The 26330-nt window shown below is 49.5% G+C and overlaps 1 protein-coding gene across 7 annotated transcripts in view; it reads right to left on the bottom strand.

Annotated features, from left to right (window-relative positions):
- Fam53b (family with sequence similarity 53 member B) overlaps window positions 1-26330 on the bottom strand; it is a 117590-nt gene that overhangs the window by 27816 nt on the left and 63444 nt on the right. For all 7 annotated transcript variants that reach the window (XR_015047801.1, XM_085841225.1, XM_085841224.1 and 4 more), the window contains one exon: window positions 20943-21721. Coding sequence is in view for 6 of the 7 variants with exons in the window: in XM_085841225.1 (XP_085697351.1) it covers window positions 20943-21721 (779 nt within the window). In the remaining variant the exon portion in view is untranslated. The remainder of the gene's footprint in view (window positions 1-20942; window positions 21722-26330) is intronic.

The raw sequence follows: 26330 nt of genomic DNA, 5'->3' as shown, positions 1-26330 counted from the left end.
GACTAGCGGCCAGGCATGAGCACGGTCCTGACCCACCTGACACCATATCAGTTAGCAACTGCTTCAGCCGGCAGGCAGACTTTCCCCCAGGGTATAGTCCACAGTTGGCCTTCATGCAACTGCAGGATGCCTGCCTGCCATGCACAATACCCATGTGTTAGTTGGCAGTTATGTGTGAGCTGAGCATGACCTCCTTAGAACTCGGAGTGATGCCGTCTCTGGTCTTTGGGGTACAGTGGGAAGCATGGCTTTCATTCCTTTAGCTGATGCCTATCAAACACATGTAGGTCTCAGGAGCCATGCCACGCACTCCTCTAGAAGGCAAGTACTCTCATTCCCATTTTGTAGATAGGAAAACTGAGGCCTAGATTAATAACATGTTCAGAATCCTGCAGCTAAAGAATGGCAGAGTTAGGCAGGAGCCCTTGCTCTCTCAGTCCCAGGCTAGCTCCTTTCTCCATGCCCTCAAATCTCCAGTAACCTCCTAAGATATTTATAGCATCAGCAGTTAAAGTTATAGCAAGATGATTGGGTGGCAGGCCCAGAAGACACAATTGTCTACCAAATAACTTTTCTCCCTAATGGAACCATAATATTTTATTCTTAGTAGTATAATTTAAGTACTGGTTGATTTCACCATACTGTGGGCTCTGCTTTACTCTCAGGGTAAGTGCTAAGAAGACAGGTCTTTTCCTACAGGAAGGACTTTTTATCAGTTGGAGGAGGCCAAAGATGAAGAAGCCTTAGTGAGTGGACGGCCCAGGTCACTAGGACACCTGAGAAGGTGGGCATTTGCCATGCTGAGTTCTGCCCAGGCCTGAGCCCTTCAGAGGCTCCAGGGACTCTCTATGCAGAGGAAGGTAATGAAGCCTCATGGGACTGTGATGACAATGGTGGTGACAGCCACTCCTGTCCAACGAGCAGACGTGGTAGGTGATTTGCACCCTTGGGTTCCTGTGGTCTTCATACCAACCCCATGAGGCAAGTTATTATTGTCCTCACTTTGAGGAAAGGAAAAAACAAAACAGTCATGCACAGTTACACATGCCCACAGAATCAGAAGGACCAGAGGCTCAAGGCCAGCCTTGGCTACATAGTGAATTCAAGGCCACCTTGAGCTACAGGACAGGTCATGGGATCTCATCTAAAAACAAAAACAAAAACAAACAAACAAGGGTGCCAAGTGCATACCTGGCTAGAGGGATGAGGTTCACGTCCCAGCCTTGGCCCACTGGGCTCCCGCTCGCTGCTTCCTTGGGATGCTCAAGCGAGCCATGCCAGGAGGGAAACTACTGCTTTTGTAGACAGTCTATTTGCAGACTGTTTCCCAGGGCAAGCATGCATCAAGCACACCCCCTTTGCCCAGCCCTTGAAGATATGAGGCTTATCTGCCAGGAAAGCATAATGAATGAGTGGATTTCTGCTTGCTGGACTCTCTTGCCTTTCCCAGTGGCTGTGAAAGTGAAGTTATTCAGTGTAGAGTGCAGGACACTGGGAAGCAATGGGCACTGGAGATGCCAAGGGACTCCATATGGCTCAGCTGTACCAGACACCGAGTCCAGTTTCTGTGTCAACCAGCTAAAGCAGCAAAAGGGAGGCCGATGATGGAACAGATCAGTTGCACTCCAGCATGGAGGCAGAGCCAAATTCCTTGTAGTTACTGACAGGCAACTTGCTTCTGACTTGTCACGCTGTGCCCTTTCTGGTGGGTACCAGGGACAGTGTATGAACACAGGGCACTCTGGAATTAATGGCTGGGAAAGGTAACTAGAGCTGAAGAATTGCTCCTTCCAACCCTGACGCTGCCTGGTGGTGTAAGATCTCAGTCCTCTGTGTTATGCAGATGTGACCAGCTCTGAGGATGGGGGTAGCACTGAGCAGTCAAGTCCCTGAGTTTGCGAGGCACCCACTTAAGAAACGGGTAAGGAAGCCCTATGTGACACTACTTGCTCTAGCCACATTTGGCCTAAGGAGCCCAGTGGGGTAAGGTCACACAAGGCCACTGACAGGCAGGGATAGCATAGTAACTATACTGTGCCAACACTTGAGGCTAACGTGGACCACAGTTCCTAAAGCGGCACCTGGGCTATGGAAGCCACAAGGGAGCTTCTGGGATTGTTTAATACCAGCTGATAAGAACAAAGCTTGGATGGAGTTCCAGTGTCCAGAACTACCTCCCCAGGTCCAGTCTAGAAACAATTTGTACGTTCACACCACACTGGATACTTCTGTCATATTCAGGTGACATGGCTAGATTCTGGATACAGTTACCATATCTCTCCACTCAAACCCCAGGGCTACTCCCACAAAGATACCTTATCACACCACACAGATGGCTAGAAGACCTAGTGAGCCTATGTACATTCAGGGCTGGCACCAAGACCCATTGGCCTGGAAGCAACAGCCCGCTTGGATGACTGTCTGAAAATCCCGAGCTCCTGAAACTGACATGCCATCACCTCACTTCCTCAAGCCAACCAGACATTGCTGAGGAAGAGAAAGAGCCATGCTGTTGGGATCCTACAAGACATCCTACAAGTGGGTTTTGCTACTTGCACCCAAAGATGAGCGGTCAGCATCAGGGTGACCACTTGCTCGTAAGAGGGGCTGGGATCAGGCAGGAGCCTCCCGGTTCTGGAGGGAGTTCAACTAGCACGAGTGGATATTCACCTCCTCTTCTCTGCTGGGTACTGTGCCCAGCCATGGTTAGCTGTTGCCAGCCTCTGGAGGTTTCTCATGACACCTTTTATGGAAAGGCCTTTTCTGGTTTTGTGCCCACCACCTCTATTGTATCACCCATGGATCTTGTCTTCACAACGCTGTCTGGCATGATAGTCTGGGTTGTTTATTGTCTATCCATACCAGACAGAAGTTTCCAGAGATCAGGGCCCTCAGCCATCTAGTTCAACACTGGATCCTGCACCTGTAGGATCTGCATCAAACAGATCTGCCCCCCTCTACCCCCCCATGAATCCAACGAGAGGATGGGTTATGCTTTCAGTGTCCAGCACAATAGTTTTCCAGAAAGAAACAGATTAAATGAGTGATGGAGAACTGGAGCAGGTCCCTCCTAAGTACAGAGGAATCCAAGACGGTTCCTAGATCCTGCCTGCTGGAGCAGGTCCCCAAGACCCTGGGAGACAGACACACAATGTGAGTGCAACTGGGGCCGACTCTGTGTGAGGCAGTGTGGAGACAGCAGGCACCATGGACCCACAAGCCCTGAATGCCTGTGGGCCAATGGTCTCGGGCGCTCTGCAGTGGAAAGGACAGAGGTGTTCCTAGGCAGCATAGTTATGAAGAGGCGCTAGCTCAGACAGAGTGGTACACTGCAGACTGTGCAAAAACGCCATGACGGCAGCAGACACTGCTTTTGTTTGTGCAGAGCCCCGGTGTAGATAAGACAGCAGAAACTACTCCAGTTCTTGAATGAGCTGCAAATATCTGGTGAAGCCTTTCTCAACGCAGCCCTTCTAAATGGATAATGGAGTTTTTTAAAGTACATATGACATGTGGCTTGTTCTGATGTAGCCGTAGTTTGGTGTTAAAGAAGAGAGAGAATGGCTATAAACAAGGGTATGACAGCATCAATGAGTTCAGTCAACTCTTTCTTTCTGCACAGTGTCGGGGGGGGGGGGATACACACACGCACACTCACACACACACGCACACTCACACACACATGTATGTAAGAACACTTACTGCTTTTGCAGAGAGTTTGGGTCCCAGCACTCACACACTATGGAGGCATACAACCACTTTTAACTCCAGCTCCAGGGACTCTGACCCCCTCTTCTGGCTTCCATAGGCACCTGCACACGTGTGGCACACACTTTCTCATGCACGTGTACACACCACTAAGAATTACTAAACATTTGAAAATACACTTTTAAAAAAATAAAACAAAAACCTGTGCCTTAACTGTAGAGTGAGACCTGGGCACTAAGCACCCACACTCTGTCCAACTGGCTGTTCTTTCGTTTTTTTTCTCCTTGAGGAATAAACTATGTCTCATCATTGCTCCATGCATAGGCAGACAATTTAAAATCAGATCTCCAATCTGTTGGATCAATGGCCTCCTGGAACTAAAGTGGTTACCTAGAGTCTCCATTCAGTATTACAGTTGTTTAGAAAAAGGGTGGCGGGGGTGGGGGTCCACCGCAAGCCACTCTGGTGGCTTTAGAGAAATTTTACATCCTGTGCTTTGGACTTCAAGATGTCCTTTTAAAATCTTGTGAAATTTAAGCTTCTTACACGTGTATGTACCTAAGAACAACAATAAATAACAAATCAAGAAATTACTATTTCTTTTTTTCTCTTGAAACAGGGTCTTATTATACTGGCGAGGCTTGAACTCCTCGGCCTTGTGAGGTATGGAACTATATGCACTCACCAGCATATCCAGGTTTGACATCGCCCAAGCCGATGTGCCAGAGTGTTAGCATCTACAATGAATGGGCCGCTTGTTTTGACCCGTGTCTTACAGCTGAGGAAGCAGAGGCTCAGGGAAGTTCACTGTCTTGCCAAAGCCCCACAGCCACACACGCACCAGGTCTACCTGTCCAATGACCTTGCTCCAAGCCTGTTCTCAGCCTCCTGGCAGTGCAGGCTCTGTCCAGCCTGCCCTTGCCCTCCTTGACCTCCAAAAGCAGCTATGATGATATGTAGATCAGGCTGACCACAATGTTAAGACTGCAGAACCAAGTGGGCATCCTGGCAGACTCTAGGTCACAATAGGTGATGTCCTTCTCAGTGAAAACCAGCTCTGTGCCGAGCCTCACCAAGCAGACGGCCTGTTCAAGGAAAAGATGGCCAGGGGTCCCGGGGTAGGTGTGGTTGTGCTCTCTGCATCAAGCTAAAGAAAACACTGTTTGTGATAAGGATTAGGGATACTATTGGCCAATATTCTGTACACTGCAGCACCAAGTGGCTGCAGGTCACCTCAGCAGGGGGCCCAGGCCATGTGCCACCTCCTGCACACTGCCATGTGTCCATCCATACTAACTGGTGCATTCCTGAGAATGGGGAGGTACCTTGGCAAACTGCCTGTGCATCCCACAACCTGGGAAGGAGGTACCATACTGTGACAAAGGGCTTCACTCCTCAGTGCCACACACACTCCCCTACTCTGCCTATTAGGCCTTCTGAAGCCACTGGATCCTCAACCCCTACAGACCCCAGTGGCTGTGCTACCCCGGCTCAGCAGAGACTCTCAGCCACGTGTCCTGAGTTCAAACTCCACACCAGCTAGGACTAGCAGCGAGCTTCTAGTAAACCATTTCATCGGGGTTTCAGCACGTCCATCTTTGGCAGTAATCTGCTAAGCCAACAGCAATATCTGCATTAGAGTTAACATGGAGATTAGCAGGCCAGTTTGCATATGGTATTCAGAACTCCACAGGAGTGCTTCTGTGGGGTTTACAATTCCATTGTTACCATACTGTCCTTTCTCAGAGAACCCTAGAATGATTCTGGTACCTTTTTGAACATGTGCTTCATCTCTCAGCTAACTACTTATGCACCTCCTTCCCAAGAAGGAAGAGAAGTTAGGGCACACCCTACCCCCCACACCCCCTTAACTCCCTTTGAAAACTGTAATTCCTGTTGCTCTCATCTTCAGATTCTGAGCAGATCACCACCCCACTCCCCATGCACAGCTGTCCCAAAGGGGCAGGGAAGGAACTGAAGAGGGGGATGCTACCAAGCCCAGTTCCGCGTGTCTTCATCATTCACCAGCTCAAAGCAAGCCTGTGCCAACACCCATGAGTCTACATGAGAACTTTCCCACTTTATTCCTGGGTCCCTAACAGCATTCCAGGCCCTGAACAGTACTTCTGGCTCTCGGCTGGCTGCTGCAGTTTCAACCTGGGCCGGGCCTCTGTTCACTGAGCCTGAGGTGGGGCACAGGATAAAACCGCAGCCACATGAGGCTTTTAAATGTCGGAGCCAACCATCCCCGCCCTTATTTTTACAAAGCTGCCATAAAACCACCTTTCAGGGCCAAGTTATTTTTCCCACAAATTAATGTCCTCTAGCAACTTCCGAACTAGTTGTCTATCTTCATCAGAGAATACATCAGGCCTGCGGGGAGACCCCTAGGACCCCAGCTTGGGAGTATTTTCAAGAGCTCTGTCTGAATGATGAGAATCCCAGTGCTGCCCTGGCAGGCTGGGTTTCGTTTCACCATATTGAGTGGCACAGCCCCACCAAAATTCTTCGAGGGACAGAAGGAAGGGAAGGAAAGCAGTGGAAATGAACACTCCCTGCTCTGGCCCACACTTCCTCAAGCATGGCAAAGACTCAAAGGCAGCCTGGAAAGAGAACTAGAGTGGATGAGCAGCCCAGCCAATACGTGTAGCCAGTGTGGGAACATGGGTGCTTTTGTGCAGCAAGAGGCAGCGCAGCGATTCATCCCAAGGCAGGGTGCCCAGGTGCCCCTTTCCACAGCTCCTGACCCAGCAGCACTGTTATCTGCCACTCTGGGAGCGCAGGGATGGCCTTGTGAAAGCCAGCTTAGGGTGAGGAGGCCACCTTACACCACTGACATGTTTCTGACTACTAAGATACTTGACCTGGGTCCTTTCAAAGACCAGCTTTTGGTGAGAAGTTGCCACGTAGTCTTTCTAAACAAGGAAACTGAGGCACCGGGCTATCTAGCTCAGGGGCTCCTTAGTGGGCACTAAAGCTCTGCAGGCTGTGGGCTCCTGGTGGATGCCCCATCTTTGCCAGGACTCAGTCTTGTAGTAGCAGGAAAACTACAGGTGCCAAACACAGCAAGAGGTAGCGTTGTGTACACAGAACTTCACTACATATCCGGCTCTTCATCTGGAAGGGAGTCTTTGAAGGCTGTCGCCATGCCTCACAAATATGTTTTTTAAGTCCCTCTTCTCAAAAGCACTGGAAGGAGGTGTGCTGGGGCCACTACAGAGCCCAAAACACTCGGCTTCATCTACTGTGAGTGTTCCTGGGGGTCTGCTCTGGGATGAAGCAGTCCCTGTGGTTCGCCCTGCACTGTCAGGTCTCTCTAGGCTTCCAGGATAGGACGACTGGGAAGGTGTGGGTGGGGACAGATGGAGCCCTTCATTTCTCCTACCCACTCTCTCAGGTGTCTGCCCCTTCTGGAGGCTGCTGGGCTTCATCATGACTACCTTCAGTGTCCCACTCTGTCACTGCTTCAAACTTAAGTCTCAAATTTCAGTAATAACCCACTTTTAGCCCCTCTTTATCCTAAATGGTAACGAGTGTCACTCAGAATGTCTAGACAGCTCTAACACTGGTACAGCAAGCAGAGCCTAGAATATGCAGCCTTGATGACCTGTGAGTTCCCAAGCTGCCATCCCTGGACTGGGGGGCTATCCCCGAGCTTGGCTACTTGGATGTCTTCATACTGGGAGTCTGCTGTGTTCCCCCACTCCCCAGGGAAGCTCTGGCACCCTGACCCTTGCCATGTGATTGGGACTGTAACAAGTGCAAGCTTGGAGAAACTTCTGGCCTTGTGACTATGGCAGTGATCCTGAACTCCAGTCTCTTGTGTAAAACAGCAAGGAGCTGTCTTAAGGGCATCACTATGCAACCACCTGTGTTGCCCATGCCTAGGAGTGGTGTGGCGGTTTGAATAGGTTTGGCCCAGGGAGTGGCACTATTAGGCCGAGTGGCCTTGTTGGAGGAAGTGTGTCACTGTAGGGGTGGGCTTTGAGGATCCTATGCTCAGGATCTGCCCACTATGGAATGAGACCCTCCTTCTGGGTGCCTTCAGATCGAGATGTAGAACTCTTATCTCCTTCTCCAGCACCATGTCTGCCTCCAGGCCGCCATGCTTCCTGCTATGATGATAATGAACTGAACCTCTGAAACTGTTAAGCCAGTCCCAATTAAATACTTTGCTTTTTAAGAGTTGTCTTGGTCGTGGTGTCTCTTCACAGAAATGAAACCCGAAGACAAGTGGTAAGTGCCACCCTTGCTGCTGAGAATCAGTGATGCAGCAGCTCACTTATCCATTAAGAAACTGGGCCTTTGCCTTACTTCATTAGTTTGTTCGCTCATTCATTCATGTAAAATAAGTATTCAATAAACTACTATCACTTCTGTTACAGATAGATACAGGCCCTCCAGAGCACAAGCAGTAGACAAATATTCACATCTATCACACGGCTCAGGAGCATCTCCTGACGTGGCTAAGTAATCACACCACCAACGCTGACCACACTAACAAACACCAAATGAAAAATGGTCAGAGAAATGGGAAGGGATCCATGGGTAGTTGCAAGACTCACATCTGGACCTGTTCCCTATCCCCGTCTCTGAATGTCATGTGAATATGGCCCCCAAGACCACAAGCCATGCACAAGCCCTGGTCTCCACCTGTCTTCTCCCGTGCTGCTGACCTGGGCTAGCCTGACATACTGTGGATGGCAAAGCTTCCTTCTGAAGCAGGATGAGCTAATTCCTTCTGCAGCCTCATCCCCGCCCCGCAGGGCCCTGATGGTACACATTTGCAAAGTGCTTGCTGGAAGCCTGAGAAGAAGAGAAGGTGTCACTTTGCCATTTACATGCTGATCAGAGTAGCAGTGGGTGGTGCCTGAGGCTCCAGTGACAGGTTCCCAAGATGAACCAGGTCCCCTCATTCCTGGGAAGAAAGGACAGTGGCAGGAGGGTGACCAGAGAGGTGCCCCAAACCACAGAGGACAGAGTTGGCACTATAGTAAGGCTGACCAGGTAAGGCTCAAACTCAGGGACCCCCTCCCCCCCAGCCCTAGGTACCAGAAGAACCCATAGATGGGCCGCATAGTGCCAAAACCAAACCAGAGTCATCTTCCACAGAAACCTCCCAAGTTCTTTCAAAAGTAGGGGGATCAAGTTCAAATACAGATTCTGATGTGGCAGGCCTGGGGTCGAGGCCAAATTCCAAATGTCCACCAAATGGCTGAGCAATGCCAGGCGCTGGTGGGAGAAGTGCCTTCCCACTGTGAGCTGGAAGCTTTCCATGGCCACTTGCAGGCATCTGACAAGGGTTTGCTATGCTCTTAATCTGCTCTAGGATCTATACTCTTCCAGAGGGCCTACCAGACTCCCCCTTTTCCCCAGATCTCCCTCGCTCCTACCCAAGGCCTCTGTAGAAACAGAGTTATCTGCCTCAAGCCTGCTGGGTGTGCAAAGACCTTTAACTCACCTCCTCCCAATCTAGGAGGCTCCGGGCCAAGTTTCCAAGATCGCTTGGGCAAGGTATTGAACACCTCAGGGCCCCCAGCACCTCTTCTAAGAAACACCTCACAGGGATACTAAGAGGCTAAAATGAACTCACAGGAGGTCAAATCCAAATAGAAGCTGTGATGGTCTCCAGCTGCAGCTTCAGTTCCAGGTCCCCAGAGATCTGGGAAAGAATCTCATGAGACTTACACCTTACTTGCCCAAGAAACTACCTCTTCACTTTGGAAAGGGGACAACTTAAATACAAGGAACACCCTTTCTGAATGGACTCCTAGAGCTGCCCCACAGCAGCAAATCAAATGCAGGCTTGTCCAGAGGCTTAGTTCCCTTCCTGGGATTCTGTGACATGGCTTGGGGCTCTACCTGCTCTTCGGAGCCATGACCCACTCTTTCAACACCACATTTCTTCAAAAATGATCCCATCATGTTCAAGAATATTTGTCTGGTCTTGCCAGGCTCCTCTAACTTACTGAGTGCTCAATATCCCTGGAGGACAGATCTAACACTGCCCAAAAAAAGGCTGAGATCTAGCGAGGTGGCTCAGTGGGGGAAAGGCATCTGGTGCCTAACCTGGGGAGGAAAGAAGTGACACCCACAGCCCCTGACTTTAGCAGAAGACTGTCAGGCAAATGGAGGCTAGAGGGAGAGAGCTGGCCTCTCTTAACTCTTTCCTCTGCTGGTACAGTCACCCAAACACATGTGACCCCTACCAGGGCAGTCTACTCCTTTCTCAGCAGCTGCTTCAGCATGCTACTCTTCCAGAGTACTCACCTCCCTCCCCTCTCTTCAGGTCTGGCCAGCTGTGGAACTTTCAGACTGCTTGGCTGCTAAGCCTCCGGAAGGGCTGTAGGGAGCAGCTTCCTGCAGTTGCTTCTCTGAGATATTGGTTCTTGTAAATCCTAGTTACACATACTTTCAGTGACAATCTTGGACCCAATGGATGGCTTGTCCTGACCAGGCTCTGGCTGATCCAAGAGGCATGCCACACTCCCATGCCACCTTCTGGCAAGGGACAGCTGCCTCCCCACCTGCTCCATGAAAGGCAGATGCATGATGTAGCCTTTGTACAGTGTCAGGCCAGGACTGGGGGCTCAATGACCTTTAGAGATATGCACTGATGTGAGTTCACTGCTTACAAAGGAAGCCTTGAGTTGTACTATATTGTAGGACCAAGCATTTTTATTGTTGTTGTTGTTGTTTTGTTTTCTAAAAGAGATTTAAAAAAAAAAAAAAAAGCCACCCTTCCCTGCACCCAAAAGGACTACCTAAGAGTTCTAGTCTAACTTTCAAAGGTGACACTGTCAATCTTGTGGTCAGAAGGAGCAATTAACCCACACTTAACCAAGTCAGCTCAAGTCCTGTGGGGAAGGAAGTACAGCAGAGCTCGAGCTCCTATGTGGCACTGGTTTTCTTCAGTTCTCCACCGAAGCTGGAAACTGCACAGAAGAGACCTAATCCAGATGGCTGAAACCACAGAATTTTCTAGCTGAATAACCTATCAACAGGGAGAGGCTGCCGATGCAGCAGTGCTTGGGGTGGCAGAGGGACACATCCTGAAAGGTGTGACACTGAGCCTCGGATCAGGGGGCCCCCAGAGAACAGCAGTCCACCTGTCTTGGGAATGGCATGGCCATGCTCAGCCTGGGCCAGACTTGGCCATCACAATCACATCCAACTCAAGGATGCCTCTCTGTTTCCATTGCTGGTTTTGTTTTGTTTGTTTGTTTGTTTTGGTTTTTTGAGACAGGGTTTCTCTGTATAGCCCTGGCTGTCCTGGAACTCACTTTGTAGACCAGGCTGGCCTCAAACTCAGAAATCTGCCTGCCTCTGCCTCCCAAGTGCTGGGATTAAAGGCATGCACCACCAAGTCCGGCTCCTTTGCTGGTTCTTGCTAAGGGCTTTCCTAGCCAATCAGTACCATGCTACTAAGGGCCTGGGATCCTTTAGGGAAGGTGTTATTCTGATGTCCGTTGAGGGATCAGGAACTAGTTGAAAAAGGGCAAACTCGTTCCTACATCTGTCAAGTGTCTTCTTCCTTGAATGCTGAAGTCCACTGAGGCTTACTCAGACTTATGCGAAGACTTGGATGGGACACCACAGACCTTCCCTCTCCCTTTTGTTCAGGAAAATGCTGCCCCAGCTGTTGTAAATTGACCAGATATGGCACAGCTGAGATGAGATCCAGCATGACAAACATTCAAAACCATGGAAGAATCTTCCTGTGGCAGTATGCCAGTCCAGGCCTCCTCCAGCCCTGAGCTTGGAGCTCAGGATAGGTAACCCGACCAGCGCTAATGGGCAAGGACAAACACACTTTTAGCAGAGGTACAGAGGCTCCAGAGGGAAAAGGCAGCCTGGCTGATAAACCACTGGCATGCAGTGACTGGAGCAAGGTGGCTCTAGGGCCACTTGGTGCACCCCAGGCTTCATCTGTACTAAGAAACAAGCAAGAAGGAACATGTGGGCTGGGGAGACGGCCCTGAGAGGGTAGGAACACTTGCTGTGCAAGCATGAGGACCTAACACAATCCGCGTAATAGATAAACGCAGTGTGAGTTTCTGTACTCACTATGCTTTTGAAGACGCATTCTGAAGAATAAAAAGCCCAAGGTCGTGTATATATGTAGCCGTGCAAAGCACATGTGCATGTGTGTGGGGACAGGAGACTCTCTAAGGGCTCACAGGCCAGACAGCCTGGCATACACAGTGGAAAAACAACAGAGACCTGACTTCATACAAGGTGGAGGTTGTCTTCTGACCTCTACATGTGTGCTACTGCGTGTGCATACCTGCACTCACATACACTGTACACGCACAACAAAGAAACAGACAAAGTAAGCAGATAAATAAGATCAAAGGGACTTACAATCAGCAAGCTTTAAATAGACTATTCAAACATAAATGATGATGTTGGCGAGCTAGGGTGATTGACTCTACCCAGTGCAGTCTACACTGAGAAGCTGGTGGCCAATAGCAATTGTTGCACTATGGTGGGTCCTGTTGTCTCACCGTTAGCCTGCTACTGGAGCCTTTACACAAATGGGCATGCCACTGCCCGCCCTGCTTTAGTTGGCAGCCAAGCTTGCCAACAGCACCTTGACTAGCCTCCTCCATTTCCCGAGCCCCCTCAGTCATACTGCTCATCACAGTCCAGAAAAGTTTCCAGGGCTTCTATTGCTCCCGGGTTTCAAATCCTTGAATACTTCCACCCTGTGTGAAGAATAAAAGCCACATGTCCTGTATGTGTGTGTATATGTGCACACACATGTGTGAGAGCATGTATGTGGAGGCCAGAGATCAACCTTGGATGTCATTTCTCAAGAGCCATCTACTTTGGGGGTCGGGGGTGGACAGGGTCTCTCTACATAGCCCTGGCTATCCTAGAACTCACTAAGTAGATCAGGTTGGTCTTGAACACAGAGGTCTGCCTGTACCACTGCACCCAGCTAATCTACTTTGTTTTTTTGAGACTGGTTCTCTCTGGGATCTGAGGCTCATCAATTCAGCCAGGATGACTGACCAGTGGGACCAAGGATCTGCCTTCCCCTACCTCCCTAGTGCTACCTTACCCCCTAGACAGGGATACTAAGATACAGAAAGGTGACATAAATTACCCACAATGAAGACCTAGCTGCCCCAGATAAAGAGTTTCAGCATGAAGCAGGTCCTGTCCCCCTCCAGCCTCTGTTGCCTCACTGGTTCAGCTCATACACTCTATTACTTCTTCAACAACCTAGGAATAACATGGGGATTTCTCTAGACTAGTGGGACTCGACTTTCCTAATGCTGAGACCCTTTAATACAGTTCCTCATGTTGTGGTGACTCCCAACTGTAAAATTATTTTCACTGATAATTTTGTAACTGTAATTTTGCTACTGTTAATGAATGGTAATGCCCTGTGAAAGGGCTGTTCTACACAATGCCCCACCACCACCACCACCAAGGGGTCGCTACCCACAGGTTGAGAACTACTGCTCTAGCGCCCCCTCCTCCTTGGAGGTGAACTAGCCATGTACTAGTAACCATGGCCCACAGGCCTCTCCTACAGTGGCCTCCGCTGGCCAGCCCGGAGCTGCCCTGGGGAATGCTCAGACCTCAGCAGGAAAGGCTGCTTCCCTTCTGCCTAGAGGCTGTGGGCCCTAGAAGACAGGGATGCCAAGACTATGCCCACACCGTGCAGGTCTGGCAAGCCAAAGGTGCTCCCAGTTTGATAAGGAAGTTTCCAGGGGCTTGCATCTAGGGAACTGTCCTAGGGAGGAAGAGGCACTCACTCCCAAGGATCCTGGAGTCCCCAGAGCACCACTGCCTTTCAAGTGAGGCATGGAAAATCACCAAGTGGCATGTGAATGCCTCCCTGGCATGCTCCCATGGGGAATTCCTTTTTTTTTTTTTTTCTCTTCCCCAGGAGATCAAACCTATTATGTCAACATTGGGCCGTGATCTGAGTGACCTTCAGAAGTTGGCTTATTACATAACCTGGGGACAAGAAGGGAACCAGGTGTCTGTGGATGGTTTTCCTGAAGCATAGATCCCCCCACCAAGGCTCTATGGTACCCGTGGACACATCTTTCTCTAAGGAAAAAGGAAGGCCATGTGCCAAGCACTCCAACCCCAGCCTGCTGCACAGCTGGCAGGACTTGGCCTACCAACAGCACAAGCCTAGCAGGCTGGCCAGAGTTGCAGAGGGGCTATGTCAGGAAAGCTGACCCCTGAGCACAGGAGGAGAAAAGCTGCAGGCTCTTCTGCTGCAGCTGCTTCTGTTTGCAATTGCTTTTTCTTAAAATGTGCGTGTACTCATGTGTATGAGGCATGCACGCATGTGTGAATATACAGACCAGAGAAAGGCACCGAGCGTCCTCTGTCACTTTCCATCCCATCTTTATTTTTATGTTCTTTTGGTTGATTTATTTATGAGTATGAGTGTTTTGCTCATATGTATGTCTGTGCATCACATACATGCACAGTGCCCAGGGAGGTCAGAAGAGGGCATTGAATTCCCCAGAGCTTGAGATATAGACAATTTTGAGTCACTATGTGTGTGCCTGGAATCAAACTCAGGTCTCCTCTGTAAGAACACGTTTTCTTAACCAACCAATGGACTATCTCCCCAGACCTCCACCTCATTTTTTTTTTTTTCAGCTTAGCTAGCAGCTAGCACAGTCCAGTGATTCTCTAGTCTCTACTCTCTTCCCAAACTCAGCTGTAGTGTCAGGTGTGCACAAGACCACACTCAGCTCCTCCCAAGGGTGCTGGGCTCTGCACGGCATGTACCTTGACCACTATGAAATTTCCCTAGCCTTTTTTTTCTATAAAGCCGTGTTCAATTGAAAACTACGTGCTAGGTCCATAGTGCATGGCTTCTTTCTATTCTCCTGAGAAAAGCAAGAGCAATTCCACTTTACAGACATAGAGGAGCCAGGCGTGTGCCTAAGGGAGTACAGATCAGATCAGAAATGGCAGGATAGGGATAGGGCCCTGACTTACCTGACTTCAAAGCTCACATTACATCCCACAAGGATCAGTCACTGACAAAGCCCAGGTGATAGGAGAGGGATTCACTGGGGCCTAAGCCTTCCTGGGGTTTCCAACTCAGTATATGGTTTTGGCCAAGTCTCCAACTGCCCCTTACATGCTAATAGCCATATCCTCCAATGAGGGACAAACTAGCACAGGAGAAACAGATGGTACTGAATGGGCAGCAGAGGCTGTCAAGCTGGCCTCTTCTGAGTTTACCTAAACAGATGCCATGATTGGTTAGCAATGGCTATTAAAGGCACGGACGAGGGCATGTTAGGTTACAATGCCCAGAGCTGCCACAGCTCAGCATTCACAAACCCCAAAAACACAGGTTCTCTGCTGAGGTCCAGACCGTCTGAAGCATCCATCCCATGTATTGATGGGTTTTGTCTTCACTTTCATCCAGCACTTCTTTTGTTCCAATACAATCCAGAGCTTCACACCAGCCGGCACTCTATGTTGTAGATGCCCCATCTCTAAATTCATCTCCCTGTCAAAATGAAGTGCCTCCCACCTCATCAGCAAGGCCAACGAGGGGCCAAGGCAATAGGCAAAGTAACAGGTGAGGCACTGGACACTGACAAGAGTAGACAAGAGAAGACCACAAAGGCTTAGGCCAGCCAGGCCTACAGCCAGGGATCTGGCCAAGCAAATGGAAGGCTGACCCACAACTGCCAAGTCCAGCAGCATGAAGAGCCACTCCACTGTCCCCTGTTAAAGGCAGCTCCACTGGTACACAGAGCAAAGGGAAAGAAGGCTGGCTGGAAGGAGTTTCATCCAAGGGTGACTCTGCCCAGCAAAGAGCCAGGAGTTATCTCTAAGCATCTGTTACGACCCCTGCTGACTGCAGCAGCAGCCCGCCAACCAGCAAAGCCCTATGGCTCTACTCCACCAGGCTCTCTAAACTCATGGGCAGGACCCCAGCTCTCAGCGGCTCCCCTTCCATATGCCAGCATGCTTATTTCTACCTCCTGCTCTTTCCTGCCCCACAGCATCCCAGCCAGCTTTCATGAGTTTCTCAAACATCTGCTAACACAACAGTTGCTGCCTGTTCTGGGGCCTCCTCGGGGAGCTTGAGGGTGCAGTGTGTGGGCAGCTGTAATCAATCAAACCTCTGTTTCAGCATCCTGAGCCCTCCCTATGAATGTCTTGCCTCTATTTGAAGCTCTGTTGAAAAATACAATTTGTTTTCTCTTTCAAACTGACCAGCCTGGAGTTAAAAACACAGCACCCAGGGGCAGGGGCATGGCATTCATGAGTAATCTTATTCATTGTTGCTTTTCTGAAGTCTTTGCTCACACACATGATCCATGACTGAACGGTACTGCATAACTTGGGGACTTTCTGGGACACAAGCAATGGTTGGTGGTCAGGCCAGGTCTCAAATGAAGCAGTTGCTATCAATGTCAGGGAAAGTTGGGCTGCTCAACAGCTCTCAATGCTCAGACCAGCCCTGTCCTCAATGCTGTCCACTGGCCTGGTGCCAGCAGGAGGCTGTGGCTTTACAGAGCACCACAGACAACAGTGACCTCAGAAGATGACTTGAGGAGGAGAGCACAGGAGGAGAGACCCACCAGACCAGACCCAGGCAGGACTGGTTCTTACGGACTCCTGTGGGCCACAGCTCACATCACAGAGCATAGGCCATAACTAAAAATACAGGGAAGGAAGGTGTCATTTCCCTTCCGGGGTCTCCTACCTACAATCAACCTGTGTCAACTGCGGCCTCACCAGGCACTCTGGCCACAATCTTAAAACTGGGATTTTAAGACAATATGACCTAAGACAATCGGGAAGCAACTTTTTACTGCAATTTCACCTTCACTGCGGAGAGGGACAAGGGCCGCTGCTGCTGGCTAAGACAGCTGTGCCTCAGAGATATGGCAGGCGATGGGGTAGCTGTGGTCTCTGGGGATATTTCAGCCCTGGTTTCAAGGATGCTTGTTGGACATGGAAAGGGAATGCTCATATATGGCTGACTCCCTGTAGAGGGAGGTAAATCCCCTTCTGGCACCATCTCACCACCCATGGCTCTCAACATGGAGTTAAGCAGGCATCTTGGTGGCCAGAGGACTGCCTCCTTACCATTTGCGAGAGAAGAGGTTGAGGCAGGAGGATGAACAAACAAGGGGTGGTAGGGCTAAGACAGAAAGGGGCACTAGGACAGGAGGAAGCAAGAAAAGCAGCGTCTACAATAGCGAGACTGTACCTGTGGGGACCCTCAGCATGTGTGTCTCAGACCTGCCCCTGCAGCTGCTCACACCTCCTCTCTAGCCCTAGCAAGTACAATATGAACTGTGTCTGTCAGCACTTACCATTCACAAAACAACACACCGGGTAACACGGGTGCCGTGTGCATGTGTGTATGAATAGATTTACGAATGTTCATACAAAAACTATAGATAGATATATACACAGGAAGATACAGAGATACACATAATGCATGCATGCACACTATAACGTATATTCTATTGATGAACAGTAATATGCTGGAGCTCACTGAAAAACGTCCTAAGAAATGGGGTTACTCCCCACTTTCAGACCCAAGGAAGTATGTCTCAGTGTGTGTTCTTCAAGACGGCTTGTTTGTATTGTGCAAACTAACACAAGAGTAAAAACATCATATCCTTTAGAACAACTATAAGGTGAGCCATTTCCAACAGAGGTCACCGTCCTTTATCCCATGATATAAAGGTGCCTGCAGTGGCAATAGGAAGAAGCCTGAAGCTCATCCAGAAAGATGAACAGGGACTCCTGTTATCTGCCTCTCTGACTTGATGATATTTTCTATCTGTTGCTTCTGTCTGTCTGTCTGCTACTGGCTATTTATTCTTTTATTTTGATTTACTATATATAATAAACTCACCCACTTAAAAGAAAAAAACACAGCTATCAACGCGCCCCCCCCCCCCCCCCCCGCCTCACTCCTGTGTTGGTTGTGGAGCTACTACACAGTAATGTTCAGCAAACTGCCTAGGGCTCTAGCATCATAACCTCTTTTCTGGAGACCTCGTGGTTTGTCAGCACCCATAAATATGGATATAGAAGTGACTACTTTATGCAGAGAGGGTCTGGCAGGCCTAGAAACCACCAGAACCTCAGTACCCTCACAGGGTGGCAATGGGTAAGCCCTGATATAACATGGACTTCTATCAGAGAGCTTGTGCCTATGGCATGTGCTCCTGCTAAACCAAGGGGCGATGAAGACTAGGGCCTCATGGTCTGGATCTTAGAGCTCTTTGCCCTCTCCTGCCATCTGGCTCTCAGCTCTCATCCTAACCAGGCTCCTTTTCTACTGGCAGGTTAGAGAGCTCTGGCTCCCACCAGCTGTGTAAAGGCCAAAGGGAAGCCCCACAAGTTCACCACCCTCAGGGTCTGTTCCTGGCCCCAGTGGGCCCCTCAAGGGAGTTGGTTTATTAGAACACCCAGCTGCTCCAAAGGTCTAACCAAAATGGCACTTTGTACCTTTATCTAAAGTGTTCATACACCTGGTCTCAGAGGCCACACGCAAAGAGGTTCCTTCACAAGAACATGAAAGTGGAACAAATATACGAACCAAGATCAAAGACTTATGAGAGAGTTAAGGAGGGAGTTCAAGGAAGAAAGGGCTGTACCAAGCCTATCCTACAGGTATGAAAACTCACCTACAAGTTCTTCCTCCCAGATATGCAGACATTGTACTCCTCTAGGCAGCTAAAAGTCTCCAGCGAAGCCACAGCATGTAGAGAGTACCAGCTTCAACCATCCTCTGGTAAGGTGTGGGTCTCTGTACACCAGTGACATGCCTGCCTGTTGTGAACCCAGACTCAGGGCCCTACAATATCCTGGCTGAGTCCAGGACTCTTTAAAAAATGTGTATGAGTGTTTTGCCTGGATGTATATACGCGTATCACACGCATGCCTTATACTCCTAGAGGCTAGAAGAGAAACATAAGACCCCTTGAAACTGGAGTTATAGGCAGTTCTGAGTCACCATGTGGGTGCTGGGAGCCAAACCCATGTATGTCCTCTACAAGAACAGTAAATGTACTTAACCACTGAGCCATCTCTCTAGGCCCCTAACCCAGGACTGTTTACAGACACATGAAAACTGTCTCAGTGGTTATGAGGCCCCTTGGCAAGTAAGGCCTGCCTACTGAGACTGTATATTACTGCATGGAGAGCCAAAGCAGGCAGAGCCACAGAGCCCCATGGAGAGAGGGCTGGTCAGTGGTAGATGTGTGGTAGGACATGAACCAGGATCCACAAACTCCATCCTCAGGGCCTAACCTAACCTCTGATGCAAAGAGTGCGCATTCCCAGGGCAATTCTCTCCTCTCCCTGTGCTTTGTCCCACCTACACCGTCAAGCAGACAGCCAAGGTGGCAGGCAGAACCAGGGTGGTCTTCTCAGGCTCCAGCACACCTTTCTGGATCTTGGAGGCCTGCCTGGAACCGATGAGGCAAGCCATACATTTGGTCACAACCCCACCGAGCAATATATTTTTAAACAGTGTCTACATACGTGAGGCCAGAAAATGTCTCCAGCAATGCAGTACTGTTATTCCAGCTTGTGGCTAGTGAGATCTCATAACACATGTAAGCTGCTTTTATTACCTCTCCAGCTTGCTCACTAAGAAAACAGGCTTGGCATTAAAAGTCAACTGAGGCTATGTATGTATCACACCCAGCACTTAGGGTTCTGTGTCTCCTTCAGAAGTCACCCAATGCTGTCCCCCTTCAATCTATTTCAGTCTATCTGGAGATAGAAACTTCTTCTTGGTATCCAACATATGTGTTCAGCTACAGTCCAGTGAGTAAGCCAGAAAGATCTCCCACACAGGAAGAAGGAAGAGACTCTCATGGAGCCAAGACAGAAGTCATGGAACCTGGACGTGGAAAGGGGCAGAACTCTGTCCCAAGTTGACCAGTGGGCGCAGGGGTGGCAAAAGCACATCACCACTTGTCTCCAGTTGTCCTGGACATGGACTGGGCTCTGAGGCCACCTGAGATGCAGATACTTGCACCCTGTCTTCAGTGGGGGACTGACAGGCTTAGAGAATTAAAGGGACAGAGGGTAACCCCATGCATGGAGATATCTTCGTTGTAAGTAGACGGCTCCACTGCAGAAGTGTGTGTGCGTTTGTGTTTGTGTATACGCACCTGTGCATGTGCGTGCATGTGCATGCGTGTGTGCACGCCTGTGTAGTAAAGGAACTGAAGACTGCTTGCTGGTTATACCTGCCTGGTACAGAACAGGCACTATGAGCCTGCCTGCCTGCCTGCCTGCCTTGGGTCTGCCCATGGTCTGAAGAGCTTGACCAACTCTCCAGAGAACACTCCCTCACTAGCAAACCGATCTTCACGTCCTCAAACCAAACAGTAATCAATGCTTTTATACATAACACCCAAAACTGATACTCACGCCATGGCACTGAGCAAGAGGCTCTTCCAGGTAGGCACAGAGTTGGTAGTGCCATGTTTTTCCCACCAGAGCCACCCATCCTAGAGTTAATGGTCACAAGGACCAATGTCACATACAGCATAGACCTTACCATCCTGGTCACATCCTATGACCTCTATAGCAGGCACCAAATGTAGCCAGTCCTCAGGCTTTGACAACTGTCCTGCTGATGGCTTCTAACTCCAAGCCCATCCTCCTCTGATCAATATCCAAGAGAAGTGCTGGCACAATGCTGGGCTCCAAGACAAAGAGGACAACACAGAGGATCAGGAGTACGTGGGAGAGGCTCCTCCCACAACCAGTGCTAACAGTTGCAGACTAATAATTTCTGAGTGGTCTAACTGTTTGACAGTTCCCACCTTCCCTAACGTCATTACCCATGGCTCTGATCTAGGGATCAGCATAATCCGAGTGATACTGAACACTGGTGTGTGGGTTCCAGGAGAGGAGGTACCAGCAAAGGACTAGAAGAGGCTTAATTAGCGTTTGGTCACACAGGACTCCTAGCCAATGCCTGCCTCTCACCATCTGTCTGCTCTTGTTCCACTAGCAATGAGCTTAACAGGGAAAGAACATGCCTCCTTTTAAATGGAGAAAACCGGGTACTTAAAACTTAAAAGAACAGAAACGAAACCTTTGAATTTTTTTTTCCTTAGGGAACTGACTCCCTAAACATGTCTGAAAGTCACTGTGCACTTACGCGGCTGGACCAGGACCAGAATCCCAGAAACAGTGAGGTGTTTCTGGAGCCTATTCTAGGCCACTGGGGCACTTACCTGTGCCATCTTGGCAAGGTCTAAAGAAGGTCTTTGCTCCTGCACTTCGTCTGGACGCCGCCGTTTCACACCGATTTTCTTGTCATTAAGGACGCACGGCTGAGAGCGGCTGCGGGCAAGCCCACTGGAGCGTCTTGCCAGCTCTGGCGTTGAGGCAGGTGTGCTGTTGGCTGAGGGGGGACAGTATTCTGGGAAGGAAAACTGCTCATGTGAGCAAGAGAGGGACCGCTGCAGGTCCAGCCGGCCCCCTCCCACTGGGTGTGGGTCTGGGCTCCAGCTATCGCCCGCCTGTCCACAGGGGGCTGAGCCTGGTGCTCCTTGGCAGGGTTGCCCCCCAAAGCGATGGTGCAGGCTCGACTGGTGGCAAGGTGAAGAGAGCCCATTGGCCCTGGCAGGGAGGCTGAAGCTAGAGCTCCGCTGCATGGGGCTGACGCCATTGGAGTAGCGCTGGACGCTGCCTCCGCTGTAGCATCGTCTCTTCTCCACCGGAGTCCAGACTTTGGACCCCAAGGGCCGCCATGACGTCCGGCAACTGGACATCTCATCAGAGAAGGATAGTGACCGGCACTGGCGTTTGCTGGGAGGAGCTGAGGGGTTCCCATTGTGGTCATTTATGTTGAGGTCTTTGATTAGGCTGGTCACTGCACAGGCAGTCACTGCCTCCTGGTGCCACAGGGAGCCATCCTGACACTTTTCAGGCAGACATTCCCAGATGCTGGCGCTTGGCTGGTCAATCTGAAGAGGGCATTTTCTATCCAGGTCTCGCCATCTGTCATTTTCTGGTGCATAAATACAAAGAGAAAATAGGATCTGAGAGGCCTTCACAACAGAACCCTGTTCCTTTGTGAACAGCCTGTTTGCAGTGCAGCACTTGGCACCGGAAAGGTCCTCATAAGTCAGCCAGCTCAATCTTACTTTATAGATGAAAACCGAGGCCCAGAGAGGAGGAAGGCCCAAGGTGCCGAGGTGGCAGCACAAGCCAGGGATCCAGACCCATGCCTGCGGTCCTTGATGCAGCTTCCTTCCCAGCATCCCAAATCCAGACCTGCCTGTCCCTGGAGTTCCTGATCCAGCTTCCCTCCCAACACCCCATGCTGTCTCCCATGATGGTAACGTGTCCTGAGCTCTGCGCCAGTTGGTGGCTGAGTCAGGGGAGCTGTGCAAGTTAGCACAGAAGACAGAAGACCATGAGCAACACTAAGCCTTGGCCACTTCAGATGGTCACAGTCACAATGGGGCTGGGGTTTGTTTGCCTTGGAGCAAAATGTTCAACAATATCAGCACTGTCAACAACTGCCAATCACAGCGCTTTTTTTTTTATATTCATTTGATTTCTTGATGAAACTGAGGATATGTAAAGCAGGTGAAACGGGTAAGAGTAACATTTAGGCCACAGACAGCGTGATGTAAGGTCAGGCAACCCTGTTTGAATGCATGAGTCCACGGGCTAGCCCAACTGTGGAATGCAAGATCTGAACTTGAACTTTTATTTCAGTAAAATCTTAAGAACAAATGATTGTTTTACCACTCTAGTCTCGGGCGCTCTGGGAACGTTAGGAGACGAAAGTTCCTGTACTCAAATCTACAAAAACCGCAAAGACGAGACGCATCTGCCGTCCTCTCGGCCCTGTCTCTGCTAATCTGAATACATTGTCTTAGTTGGCAAATGTGACTGCTTGAGTCAGGCGGGCAGTGGACCTGAAATAAAGCTGAAAATGGCTCGAACTAAGTGATTTAAAGGTCCCACTGACACCCAGAGCAATTCAGACCACTCACTGGGCATCCTTCTTGGACCGTAATATCCACACGGCACACCACCTAGTGCAATACAGCTGTATGGCACAGTAAAAAACCAGGCCAGTCTGACAGTGACCCGGCTTCAAGATACTTATTATACAGGGAAAATGTAGATGTTTCAAAAGATGGCTCTATCCCCAGGTGACGCACACTCCCGGTAACGAGAGCTATGAAACCTGCTCCACAGCACCACTCAGTCCTCTTCCTTCCAGACAACGTGCTACTCTGTAGTATAAGGCCCTGGCCTGTGGCAAATCTCCTGTCTCGGTGTCCCAAGTCATGGAATTTGACATGAGCCACCATGACCACACCTGGCTTACAAAGGTCACTTCTCAAAGGCCACTGAGACACAGCATGCACCGAGTGTCACCCAAACAGGACCTAGTCCATTAGGTCAAGAGGGTGAGTAATGCCACCAAAGAGGGTGCCCAGGAGCCAGAGGAAGCCAAACCAAGGCTTAGTATAAAGTTTCTTCTACCCAGACACTCTGCTAAGTCATGGGACAGATGACCTGAGGAGCCGCAAGCCTGGGCGGAGGAAACAGGGAGAAACTCTCCTTCGGAGCTGGAGAGGCAGAAGAAGGGTTTGCTGACGTTTAGCAGGCCCGCCGGGAATGAAGCAGGAGTGTAGGTGAACACCCAAAGACTCCAACTTAGAATCCTCCTGACCCTGAGGGTAGAGGCGGCTCTAATACCTAGTCTTCTAGGTGAATTTGATAAATCGCTTCCACATATATATAACCTTTACCTGACCCCCACATAGCTCTTCGCAAGCTCTGTACATTGTTCAGATACGTGTGTCTTCAGTAATTGTGGAAAACATTCCTTCCAGTATTCTCTTCCTCTTGAGTATTCTCCCTTCCCACAAGTATATGGGGTGGGGCGGGGGCGGGGGCATCTGTAGACCTCAAACTCAGAGTCGCCTACCTCTGCCTCTCTAGTGCTGGGATGGAAGGTGTGCGCCACCACTGCTGGGCTCTGTCTGGCTCTTTTGTAGGTTCTTGGATCTGAGTTAAGGTCATCAGGCTTGCACAGTAAGTGCTTGACCCACTGACACATCTCCCCTGCTCAATGTTTACCATTCTGTGAAGTAGTTTTAATTTGGCAATAGCTCAGTGAACCAAAATAATAAATTCAAAACAGAGGAAATATAAACTAAACTGGGCACGGTGGCATAAACCCAGCTTAATCCCAAGAAGCTGAGGCAGAAGGATCACCTTGAATGCATGGTCAGCCTGGGTTATAGAATGAGAAGAAATACAATTCAACACAGACTGAGTCATGACTACATATTATAGAAGGAGAAAAGCCATCCAAAAAAAAAAAAGTGGAGTGCTGGAGAGCTGGCTCAGCAGCTAAGAGCACTGACTGATCTTCCAGAGGTCCCTAGTCCAACTCCCAGCAACCACTCACGGTGGCTCACAAACATCTGTAATGGGATCCGATGCTCTCCTACTCCTACTTACTATAAAATAAGTAAATCTTAAAAAAAGTGGAAAACAAATCAAAATGATAACAAATGACAGCAAATTGTATAATAAAGTTATAATTAAAATGTCCTATAGTAGGTGGCTGGTTTAACAGATCACGCAACCGTGTAGTGTCGAGGACTGGCTAATGGCCCAGGGAAATGCTGGAGATAAACTGCTAAAGAAGCTGTGTATAGAGCCCCACGATTCCTATTTAGTCAATACATAATGTGCTATACATGAAACAAAAAGCAACAGACCAAAATGTTAATGACTGACTGTGAGATGGCCGGTTAATTTGTGCTTTCTTAGTTTTGTTTTTCTTGTCTGTACATTTCCTGTGAGGAAAGTTTATTAGTATGTGAGAACTGTGCTGCTGAGCGAATGAATGGTGCTGTGCTCTGCCTTAGTTCTGGGAAGGAGCCACTCTGGAACCAGGGCCTAAACTCATCTTCCTCTGGGTTCTCTCCTGTGGATTTCCAGGAAGTCACTGCAACTGACACTGAAAACACCCCAGAGCTCAGGGGTGTGGTAGGCTGAGGAAGGGAACAACCGGCCTATCCACTGAGCACTGAAGGACCAACATGGTACCACAGCTGGTGCTTGGAAGCCTGGGACACGGGACAGAATGTGTCCAGGTCAAATGGGGAAAAGCCATCTACTAGGAAGAGACTGATCCTTTGTATGGAGGTCTACACTTGCTGTTCATTCTGCTGGGCTGCCAGTTCTCAAGTACAACCCACGACAGCTTTCCATGATCCTTCATGGAGTGTGCCACACAGCAGACCTACCTGGCAGGGGATGGGAGGACGTGAAGGAAAAGTGGGTGACGAAATGAAGACAAAAACTGTAGAAGTGGCTGTGGGTGTTCACCAGTTAGTTCTTTTTACTATCATCAATACACGCAGATTCAATCTGGGCTAGGCCCCAAACCCTCCACCTACTCTGGGCCTTGGATTGGCTCTGTATGAAGCAGGCAGGCAACTAGATAGAGGTAAATGAAGGCTAGTTTGCCAAAGGTGCGTATCGATAGCATCCATGTGGCCACTTGTGTTGTCTGCAGCACAGATTCTAACGGTTTCCAAGCTTGTCTCGTTGAAAAGTACAAATGCAAACAAGTAAAGACAACCAGTGCTATGTTTAGCTCTTGTGTTCCCACCCTTCACGGAAGGCCCTGAAAGCAAGTCCTCGGGTCAGATCCCCACACAAAAGAACAGGAACAGAAGCTAATTTGTAATGGCAAACTGCCCTATCTGTGAAGCCCCAACTTCGTAGAGCACAAGGAGTTGTGAGCAGAAGACAGCAAGTGCCCCGCCCTGCCACTCAACATTATCACTTCTTCGTAAACAACTGGAACTCTTTCCAAAGTGACAAAGGCCACAGACTCAGAGGAGCAACAGTCACTTGATAGAGTGAGAAAGGGCAAGACCCTTGGTTTGAATCATAGTTCCCCCCATTTCCTAATCTCTCTCAACTGCTGAGAGAAGACACGGGCCCAGCAAAGTGCCCAGAGCAATCTCTCAGGGGTGGCAGCCATCAGTGTAACTCTGAAAGAACAACACTGAAAAACATGTTTGTGTTGGGGATCTGCTTTCTGTACCTGGGGACCAATATCTGTGGGTGGACTCAGGCTAAAGAGGGAACGGTATTTTCTGTACTAGAGATTTTCCAAGGTATGGTTCCGGGATTGCCTGCTGGAGGGGAGGAGGTGGAACTTGGAGGTAGGCAGTAGAGATGCAGAATCTTGGTTGCCACAAAATTGATTCTTAAGACTGAAGCTGGTGGGTTTATTTTGCTTCTGCTTTGGGCAAATAGAGGACAGGGAACTTACAGAAAACAATCTCTTTGCTTTTCAAGTCCTTAAAAAATCTATGTTTCACAGGCCAGGTGGGAACTCCCTGAGCTTCCATCTCAAATGGCACATGGCCTATATTATGCCATTCCTATTGTGCCATAAAATGCTCCTAAATGTTCCCAGTGCACCCAGTTCACAAGTGTGAACTTTATACAACAGTGAGAATGTGTGTGAACAAATATATGTGTGTGTGTGGGGGAGGGGGTCAGCACATCACTTTACCTATGGATAGGAGGATGAACCACACAGGCATAAATATACCATGGGC

The sequence above is a fragment of the Mus caroli genome, unplaced genomic scaffold, assembly GCF_978045245.1.
Source record: "Mus caroli unplaced genomic scaffold, Mus_caroli_1 scaffold_8, whole genome shotgun sequence".
NCBI classification, from domain to species: Eukaryota; Metazoa; Chordata; class Mammalia; order Rodentia; family Muridae; genus Mus; species Mus caroli.
This window is presented reverse-complemented; position numbering and strand designations above follow the sequence as displayed.